General features: G+C 34.9%; 1 protein-coding gene across 6 annotated transcripts in view; it reads left to right on the top strand.

Annotated features, from left to right (window-relative positions):
* Positions 1–10,657, top strand: part of LOC119649201 (rho GTPase-activating protein 20) — a 115,791-nt gene extending 105,134 nt beyond the window's left edge. For 2 of the 6 annotated variants that reach the window (XM_038051247.1, XM_038051251.1), the window contains 2 exons: positions 8,428–8,520; positions 8,875–9,007. In XM_038051247.1, coding sequence (XP_037907175.1) covers positions 8,428–8,471 — 44 coding nt within the window. In that variant the 3' untranslated portion in view covers positions 8,472–8,520; positions 8,875–9,007. Of the gene's footprint in view, positions 1–8,427; positions 8,521–8,874 lie in introns of all 6 variants that reach the window. The other 4 variants (XM_038051246.1, XM_038051248.1, XM_038051249.1 and 1 more) reach the window with 3 other exon arrangements.
* The last annotated feature ends 655 nt before the right edge of the window (positions 10,658–11,312 follow it).

Raw genomic sequence — 11,312 nt, forward strand, 5'->3', positions numbered from 1 at the left:
TACGTAGTGATGATTAATTTGAGACACGGCTCAACTTTATGATGGCAACTAAACCACGCAGAACAAAAACTGTATGCATCTTACTTTCAAATCCGCTGATTCTCACTGTCTTCAGAACAAAAAATCAGCGATTTTCTTCGTGATACCTTGTATTTAGGATTCTGACAAAATGATTTCTGCTTTGTATTTCTTAGAACATCTATGTGGCCGTTTCAAATTTTCTATACCTACACTTTGAAAATTGGAAATTGGAACTAATAACTTTTTCTTGGTAAAAATGGTCCATTTCCGTAATTGATTAGATATTTTTATACATACACTATACTATACTGTACATAACTTCATTTTCGCTGTTTGCCTGTCTATTTTTCTTCAAATGTTCAGAGATTACATGGGGTGCATTCCAAAACTAATCTCAGAACAATAAATTTATTGGTAGTTTTGTTACAGTAAATTAATATGGATCATTGTGCGTCGATATACCGTTGTCAGCGTGTTTTCAAAGCTTCATAGGCTCCTCCCAACCGAACGACCGGAATGGTTTTTATACTCTTGTCGAAGCGGACTGGATCTCCGCAACTAGAAAAAGTGGCGGGGGAGCTCCGCCGGAATTGTAGGAGCGGTGCAATGCTCCAATTTTGTACCTTGTCAAAACCTCCCGACACGATCTGTGACTCGTCTGCGATCTGCGGATAGAACAGATCCCTTTGTAGAATTGTCCTGCAAATCGCTGTGCCTTCTGAATGTCCATCGGTGCTTTGGGTACCAGTTTCGCACACGCTTTCCTCATGCTTAACTCTTTTGTCACAAAGCGGTAAACTGAAGTTTCATTTAAATTCAGTTCTCAGCCATTAATTGCGCACTCAGTCGTCGGTCAAAGATAAAAACATCTTGGATTTTCTGCACATTTTCATCACACTGCGGTCTTCATCTTCAACTTCTTCCATGCTATCTTTTAACTGTTCGTATCATTCAAAAACCCTTGTACGTGGCATAGCCTATAAGAACAAGCTTCTTGAATTAAAGTTTGAATCTCCGTTGCACTTTTGTTAAGTTTCACATAAAGCTTAATCGAATGTACCAAAAAAGGCAATATTTTCACTATTCGAAGTTTTCAACCCGGCGCTAAAACACGCACTTGCACACGTTGTAGGGCAAACGCTACTCTTCAGACTCCGTCTCACCTCTGCTCTGTGGAACACAGTGATCGAAAGTGGCCACGGATAGCATTTGCTGTGATTATATTGATTCATAAATACAACGTGATTATGAATCATGACGAACGATAAACACCATCAGATTGTGGCCTAAGCCTAGACAAATATTTTTTTTGTTGTTGTTTAATCAAAGCAAATAACATCCGTAGCTGCTTTCGGGCACGTTGCTTAGATCAGAGGTGAGAAAAGGATCTGAAGAATTGTCTCTACTTTGGAACGAAACTATTGGTTATTTTTGAATGTTTAATATTATTCCTGGTACTTTCCATTTATTTGTTAGACAAAGCGTAATAAGTCGGCGACCAATTGCATATAAATACTACCATCAAAGTTTCAATATTTTTGTTTTGCATATAACATTTAAGACGATCCGCAGTTACTAGCATATTTCAAAAAATCTATCAAAGGCAGCAGCAGAGATCGCATAATACAATTTTGAATGACGCGTCCAATGGATCCAATGAATCCAACTTTATACAGAACTTATGATTATTAGCCGGTCGTGGGCATTTCATTAAAGCCACATAAAGAATTTCATGTTTATTAATCTACAATGCTCATTTCTTAATTGCCACAATGATCCATGAGTCATTCTTGAACAAAAGCCCTTGTTAATGCTTTGGTGTTTAAGATTTTCAGTTTTAGCTTTCTCCATATCTACTCTATTATTAAGTGTGTATATGCTTATCTCTATTCTGTATCTGAAACTTTCTGCTGATTCCGTCACTATTATATTCTTAAATTCTCTATTATAGATTATGTCGCTTCTGCGGTTTCAGACGTTTATTTATTACTTGCTTACCCTCAAAGGGTCTGCTTAATATTTTCAAGGTATTTTTCTAAGAATTTGAGTCTCTATAAGTGAATAAAATGCAAAGGCAACAACCCGATTAGAATTTACTCCTCAAATATTCCTTCTTTCTTTCTATCTAATTTATCGAGCATTGAGAATATTACAAGTTTATAAGTTTTTCAATTGTTTTAGCCGAACCGGTAGTGTTTTAAACTTTCTGAACAGCTTTACCATTCGATTTCTTTTGTAGACTCTGGTATTTTTCACCCAACTAAAGACAAAAGTAACCTTTCGAAAAGATATATGTATTCTCGTACAGAAGCCTAGAGAATATTTTATGCAGTTGTACAGGACTTTTTTTTTACTATAAGTTCATAAATATCTGGTAGATTCCATCTTCCCTTCTAATGCTCTTTTGTCATTTCGTTCATGGGGAATATCAGTGAGTAAATGGTGCAGAAGTTGCTTTGAATTCCTTCTAACTATTATCATAGTTGAATTTGCAACAATCAAATCTGAAGGGCTTATAAACTAGGTCACTTTAAATCTATGGCACTCGCAAATGCATTTTCATTGCCGGTTCAGTGCTCATTCAAATTTCGGTAGATGTAATGCGGAATAAGCGCTATCCAATCATCAAAAGATCATTTTTGGGGTCCGATAAATTCATTCTTCCTTATCTTATGTATTGGAAGTCTGCAGTCTTGCATATTAATATCCTCCTGCAATGTTTCTTAATTTGAATCAGTATTTACGGTCATCACCTCATTCCATTTTTCGACCCCAGTCAAACAATAATTCTGAGTAACGATACTTTCCGAAGCAACAGCCGAAATTTTAAACCAGAAAATATTTTTATAATCAAAAGTTCGGCTTCTAAATATGTAAGCCGCTGATCTGCAACTTTACTCTGAGCGACTTTCTTTCTGATTCGTCTAATATACACTGCTGTAAATGCTCCTAGCTCCACCTCTATGTTAAGTCATTTCTCAGGAACCAATGGACAAAATTGATTGAAATTTGAAGAGTTATGAAAACGTTGAACAATAAATATTTCTACCAAAAATTATCTATTGATAAAAAATAGCGCTTTTTTAGCCAAAATTATCATTTTAAAGGCGTTAGTACTGATGCCTCAAAATATTCCCCACCGGTTTAGGGTTGCACGCAGGCCAGTCGAGCGTTTCACTGCAATGCACGTTACACTAGTTGCTCGTGCTCCGACTTAATTGAATTCATGCGTTCTCCTACTAAAAAGTAATTTTAACACGTCGAAAAGAAGGTAGCAGTCGATTCGTTATTATGCCTTGATATTTGATATTTTTGATGGTGAGAAAGCTAGCACGATCAGCCCAACGCATGCCCACATTATTACCGAATCATTGCCGAAATTGCACCGCAAGAAATACTGAGGATCCTTTCTCAAATTCTTCTAGTTATGATGGTACCTGTCTGTTCCGTCTAGTGGTAAGCCGAAGCAATTACACTACACTGCTGTAAGTGCTTTTGGCTCTACCCCTATTTTTGGTCATTTTTCAGGAACCAATGGACGAAAATTTATGAAATTCTCAGCGTTATGAAAACATTAAACAGAAAGTATTTCTACCAAACATTAGCCCTATTTCTTGGAGCGGCCTCTTGCCTAAAATTATCATTAGGAGGGTGTTATCGCTTTTAGTTCGATTTGCCAAAATTCACATTTTAACAAGTTTTGTAAACCGGAGCACAAATATTGTCGATTTCAGTAATTAGTAGTATTTCTCTTTTTATTACTTCGAATATGCGATTATTCGTGGAATTTAGAGGCATTTTCGTAATTGTATTGCCGATGGCGTGCCACGTGTTGTTGATTGCCATTTTAAACTCTTAACTGGAACGACATTGCTTTTTATCTGTATTCATACGACGGACCATGATGCCCCAAATGTTCTCCATTGGATTGTGGTTCGGGCCTCACGTAGGCCAGTCGAACGTTAAACCAACTGCGCGAACTCTAACTTACAGGGGCCGAGGTGTAGTACCGCTAAAATGTAAGTTTAATACGTTGAAAATATTGGAAAAAACCGGGCTCATTTTTGACGATAGGAACACTGACTCTATCTTGTTCGTCTGCCAAATCAAGCCCATATTTTACCGAACCAGCGCCGAAATCCGGATGCGAGAAATATCCATAATGACCGTCTAATGAAAATGTCTTTTCATCACTGAATAATACCAGAAGCAATTCAAGATAAATTTTACACATAGCCTAAGATGAATCAAAAAAATCAAAAAAGGCTATTACTCTTACCATGTCCCAAGGTTGTGCCATGTTGTTTCTCACAAACTCGCAGCCTTAAAAAAAAAAAATAATTAAGAAAAACATGTCAAATCGCAGATGGAATTAAAAGCATTAACACCCTTCAAATGACAATTTCAGGCAGACGCTTGCTACATATAAAGCAATAAAGCTAATTTTCTTTGGAAATACTTCTGATTTGATATTCTGATGAACTTCCAAATTTCTTTGAATTTATTCCATTGGTTTCTGAGAAATTATGAAAAATGCTCCAGGCTCATGCCATGTCTCTTTTGGAACATTCACAATTGTTTTTTTAAGGTTTTGTGGAAAACAAAACCTTATTGAAATCGGTTCAGTGTCTGTACATCTGTACATCCGTTCGTCTCTCTATCCCCGACAAGCACTTTTTTCAGTAACGATTACACCTATGGATGTGTAAGACTTTTTTCTTCAAATACAGCCATTTGAGGTATCCTATGAAATGTAGTTTCCGATGCAGGTCCTAGTTTTGACAACAGTTGCAAAATGGGAGAGTATTTCATTAAAAAGCGATTACTTTTTTTAAAGATCCATTCTCAGAAGTTGCCAAACCTGAAAAAAAACCATAGTGGTGCCTATATACTATATCTATCGTATATTATGTTCTGGAAATCTACTGCATTATGAAGTTAAAGGGGATCTAAGTTCATAATACAGCTATAAAATTAAAAATCGTAACAATATGGGGCATAATATCAAGCATAATCCTGCTAAAGTTTGGTTGAAATCCCACTATTATTAATAATAGGTTATAGTTGCCTTTTCCATGTGAGATTACGGCAGCCCATGGCATAAAATATCACTATGACTTTAACGTGAAGAGTCCGATAAACTCAATGGATATACGCTATGAGCTAAGTATTAATTTAACCATCGTGGGTCCACCATAAAATCTTTCATCTTTGAAGCACCGAGCTTTCTGTTTCCGTCTCGTTGCCCTTAGACGCGGTGCGTACTTCAGTTTTGGGGAACCAAAAAATACAACTGAGGAGAAATTATTTGACGGACGTGACTCGGATGCACTGGAAAGTTTAACTGTTGCAACATGGAGCGGCTTTTACGGGTCGAATTAGAAGCCAAATAACAGATCTGACGATTCGCAGTGGGCGTGCTTTTCGTGCTTCCTTTCGTTTTTGTATTTCAGCCGTGATGGTTGTTCAGATAGGTATTGACAACCTAGTAATTTCGGTCGAGCTTTTCTGTAATGCAGCGGTTATATATCCGAACTGATTTAAGCCCGTCGATATCACCTTTTTCATAAACGTATAATGCAACAGGGGACGGTATATTCGCTAAAATCCGTGCGATAGATAAAAAGTACGAAAGTGAAAACGAAATTTAAGAAAAACGCATTGAATTGTAAATTGAGCTACGAGCATCATCATCCTTAAATAATAAAGCTGATTTCCTCTGGAAATACTTTTTATTCGATGCTCTAATGAATTTCAAGATTTTATTGAATTCGGTTCATTGGCTTCTGAGAAATGACCAAGAATAGGGGTAGCGCTAAAAGCATTTGCAGCAGTGTACTACATAAATAAGCAGGGACGAAGACGGTTTATGGTTTTTATACATTTGTAGATCACAACATGACTACAAATTATATCCAGTGTAAATCCACCATAGTTGGGTCAAAGCGTGGTCGGAGCTAGATTTGCTGTTTGAGGATTGAAGGGTCTTAAGTCCGCATTCACTTGGTGTCGGACCCGAACAAATGGAGAGCAACTTACTCCCATTTTTTTTTTGGTCCACGGAACCCTCATTTTGAGTTTAACGCTAAAAAGGTCAAAAATTAGGAACGAAGATGATTACGGTTCCGGTGTGGCAGCGTCTGATGAGTTGTCTCTGTCCGACGCAACCGGACGAACGGACGAAACCGTAAGCCGCCTTCGTCCCTGATTTTTTAACTTTGGACATTAAGCTCACAACGTGGGGTCCATGAATAAAAAAATGGGAGTAAGTTGCTTTTCTTTTGGTCCAGTCCAATGTGAACTTAGGCCCCCTCAATCCCCAAACATAAAATACATAAATAAGCTTAAAATTTTAAGTTTGTAGCTGTTTGTGTGATCTAAATCTAAAGTTGCTCCTTGCTGAGATTTAATGTAGTTGCAGAGACAATGTGCTTCATTTTTCCGGCTGACCCAATTTCATATTAAGAACTGGAAGCAGCACCAGTCGCTTCAAAGACTCTAGTCTAGCGTATAGTTCTAAAATTCTGTGGCTAACTGGTTTCTATATTCTCAAAGGATGGAGCAGTTATACCAAATGATGATGTTGTCATAATACTCTTTATATTTTTATCGTTAATTTGGGCATTCATTGGAAATCTTTTCCTGCAATTCATTCTCGTCAATGATACTTAATTATGGGGTTATTCGAATTTTGATCTATCAAATAGTTCCGTTCATAAACCTTCATTTTGAATAGCGTGTATATTCCTTATAAGACTGAAAATAGTGTGATATCATGGTGTTTAATGCCTTGTTCTCAAAGATCCTGTGAAGTACATCCTCGTTATTAAATATTATAGAGTTTATTTATTTAAAATAATTAAAGATATATAATCAAAAACAAGAACGCTATTGTTTAAGTATTATTAAATAATAGCTATTATGACTTAGTCTGTTTCGCTACATCCAAATCCACTTCAATATAAAAAAGTCATAAAACTTCTCAAGAATTTGATTTAGAGGCGAAAAAAAGATTTCGAACGTTTGCGTGATTATTTCGATTTAAAAGATTTGCTTTATTTCTTGTTAGTTGATTGTACTTCAAAAGTTTCGTGTGTGCTCGTTCGAATAATTGAATGCTATAAACTTTACATCGTAGAAATAAAGCAGACTACTATTTGAAAATGATTCTGTACAAGGAGTGAGTTCGATGGTATTGATCGACTTGAATGGCTTTTACTTTGTTCAGACAGCCAGAGGAGATTATACACAATATGAGCATTTACTGTAGGATCTCAGATAGAAAATCTATCGCTGCTGTGAAAGTTGTGAACAAATTCTTAAACAAAACCTCGCAAAATTTAATTATAGTTTCTTTTCTAATAACTTCGCTTAAAGACATGCGAAACAATCGACTTGCTATTCGGTTTGATTTGTACTTTTTTTGTGTATATATTTAATAATTGTTGCTTTACTCATCTAATTTTGAAGTTGAAAAACACCGATTATCTGAAAAGCTTCATTCTAGAGGCGTCATATTTAAAATTGAAGTATCTCCTCGGTTTTGAAACACGTTAATCTATTTCAAGCTTTTGATTTCATTTCATTAATTGTATTCATATTTCACATAATATTCATTTCATTGTACACAGTGCATCACTCGATGGTTGTAAAAATGTCGAAATTAATATCGAGCGGAAGATTATACAATTTTTTCGTTTTGAAAAAATACGGTTTTAGTCTAAAAGTGGTAAAAAAGAAAATGCAGAGAGCTTTATTTTTAGAGACTCGTTGGAATTAAGTGAATATGAATTCTTATACGAATGTTTCACTGCATTTATAATATTCGAAAGCTCTGGCATTTGCTGAATATGTTGGACTCTTTCAATCCATGTGCAATATTGAACGATATCGAAATTTCCATGAAACGATTAATGTAAATGCATGCAAATATTTTGCATGAAATTTGAATTTGAAAGATTCGAGTTTTTTTTGATAGAAATTTCAGTGTCATGTGTATTATATATACATACGTACAAAACCTCTTCACTATGTTCAAGTAATTCATGAAAATATACAATGGAATTTTATAGATGTACTCACCCTTAAATTTATCATTTAGCACATTTTTTGTTGTAATAAAGAGAAAATTGAGTGTTTTCTGCTTATATTTATTTATCAGCAATTTGATTTTTTTTATACGAATAAGGATCACATACAACTTAGTTCTAAAAACTGTAATAAAATTTGGTTTTACACTAATTCAAGGATTTTTATTTTTATTAACAATTGTTGATTTTTTCGTTGACTGGGGAGTCTTTAATATATTTTTTTATTGTTCAAAACATACAAATTCATAAATTGTGCATTTTATTAATTATGCTATGTTTTGTGTTTTTATAATTTGTAATTCATTGATTTTTACAGCAAACTGCAGATTATATGTCCCGTTATTTTGTAATTCGTTTTGATTCTACTTCCGAAAAAGGAGAGGCACAAAATAGTAGCATTGTATCACGGGTAATATATTAAGGAGAGAGTGATCTCTTCGAGAAATTAACAGACTATAATAAAATACAGTGAACCAAGTAGAGACAAATAACGAAACTAAAAATATAATGATGGTCTCTCAGCTTAAAGTTTCAAAACCACTCATTTTTACGTGATATGTACTTTTTGCTACCTGTTTTAACATAATCTCAATCATATTCATTTTTTAATATGAGTCAAACATTGAATAATGTGTGTTTGTTTTTATAACATGCATGTTGTATTCGTTGATTACATACGATAATCATTCGCTATTACGATCATTACTCTAATTTATTTTTTAAAAATAAATAGATTTAAATTTACTATTTCTCCTGGAAACAGTTGGCAACATCGGCCTGAGTGCCAGTGCAGAGTCCGTTCATTACCCTGTAAAGCGTCCATCGCGTCGTGGACCTAGTACAGCGCGACATCATCCACATCGTTCTTCATCACGCCGAAACAAGGAGAATGGTAAATCTCATGTGTCAACTACGGTGGCCGCAGCTGGTGCGGTTACAACAACAATTTGTGGTGCTGGATCGACAAGCACTGGATGTCGGACAACATCTGGAACATCTAGTGGACAACATCAACAGCACCGCTCAAATAGTTTTCGCCAAAAGAAATCAAATAGTTTATTGACTGATTGTAGTAGTTGTACTAGTAGTAATAACACAAATTCAAAGTTACGTAAACCGCGAGCGGTTTCATTCGAATCAAAAGAAACCACAACAACCTGTGTGAATATTTCTAATTTGATGCAAAACATTAAGACTTCCTCCAGTAGCAATAGTGATGTAATTGTAGAAGTGATGGATACAACGCCACCTCCGCCAGAAATCATAGAACCATTCCATTCGCAAATGTCTTCTGCATCATCTACAACAATATCTGGTACTCTTACGACGCCGTTAATACTACCAACAACAACATCACCATCAACTGGCCTACATGAAACACAACACACTTCCTACATGCATTTCAAGCCACCCCGACTCTAAGAGCACCAACAAGGTCATTTATGAACTAAAATGTACATAAGTGCCAATCCGCTACCGCTATTTAGCGCAAAAACTTGAAAACTGCAACGCAGAATTAAGACACCCATTCGAATTCTTCCGAAAACTGTGTCGCAAATATCTAAGATGATAGTATTTCAGTCACATTTTTCATGACTGATCCAGTATTTGCGTTGACTCCTAACAAACACAACACAAAACGAAACTAAGACTAATTTCGAATAAGCCAACATGTATTCCATAAACGCCTTGCAATAGTATTTTCAGAATTTATAAGCCCACTGGAAACATTGTATGTTATATTTGAAGGGATTAATAGATAGAGATCGAATCCAAGCAAAAAATATACCAAAGTATTATAACAACTACTTTATTTCGATATCCTATAAAAGTACTGAACGACCCCAAATACAATCTAAAACCCATTCTCTTTTGAGCCGTGGAATGGTATCTTGAGCTTACAACACTAAAATCTAGCTTTTAAGATATATACTTCTAGTAATATTCGAAAAAATAAGGAAGAATTTCAAAAAGTACACAAACGTATACACACGATAAAAATTTGAGATTTAATGTAGTTTATAAGAACGAGTAAATCTTATTGTTACTACTAGCAGTTTATTTACTAAATTTTTGAAAATTTAATTCTTTTCATATATTAGTACGTACATATATACATTCATATACATTAAGGTTAGATACGATTGGAGAAACTAACTTATTTTTATTACAGTCGAAAAAAATGCTGTTTTTTTAAATACGATTGTGTTTTAGTTGTTATTATAGAAGAAAATCATACTGTATTGACATTCTGTGATTTTTTAAATGTTTACTGCGCTCAAGCTAATGCGAAGAGTGAAAAAAACAACAAGAATTTGTTTTGAATGCGCGGGAAACACTGAATTGAACGAACAAACAAAGCGGAAGTGAACGTAATATAGGAGACAACAAAGAATATTTAGAACTGATAATATGTAAGGCAAGGAAAATTACCATCAATTTTTTGTTCTTATGTTATGTAGAAATATCGTACCGTTAATTTAAAGTTACTAAGCATGTATTTGTACAAAAAAAATATTTGATACATAAAATATTTTTATCATTTATATTTTTTATTTCTTTTTTCGTTGGAGGAAAAATGCAGAAAAGTAAACCAGACAGTTTTTTAGGTGGTCTGATTGTCTGTCAGAGGAACAAACATACGGGGTAAAAGAAATATTAGACTTTTGGATTTGTACGCATATTTTTGTTATTTACACCTTCCTCCTTGGCGCTGACAAGTCAATGATTTGTCCATTCGTTTTGTTTGTCAATAACGAGCGTACTCGATCGGTAACGACGTCCATTCTACGTGCTCATTTTTCTGCTATATAGCAAATAACAAAAAATTATCAAATCCTATTTTTCAGCACCGTTTGGAAATGTAGAGTTTGCAACCAATTATTTTTCTTTTATTATATATAGCATTTTTATTAAGACAAAAAATGTCTCTCCTTCAGGGGTTGGAACTGGATTTAGTATGGGAGGTTCCTGATCAAGCTACTTGGCTGTGTAGCAGGTTTATCAAAATATGCCAGCTTCGGCTGATTAATTTCGTCTCTTATAAGTAAGATCTACAGATCACGGTGAATATTGAAGTTTCTAGTATCACAGTGCAGTAGTAATTGTTCTTGTTATTATTATTTCCGAGATATCACAATCTCGGCAGGTGCCGGATTTTACCTAATACTAACACTAAGTGCCAAGCACTTAGGCCCGGAC

Source organism: Hermetia illucens, chromosome 2 (genome assembly GCF_905115235.1).
Source record: "Hermetia illucens chromosome 2, iHerIll2.2.curated.20191125, whole genome shotgun sequence".
NCBI classification, from domain to species: Eukaryota; Metazoa; Arthropoda; class Insecta; order Diptera; family Stratiomyidae; genus Hermetia; species Hermetia illucens.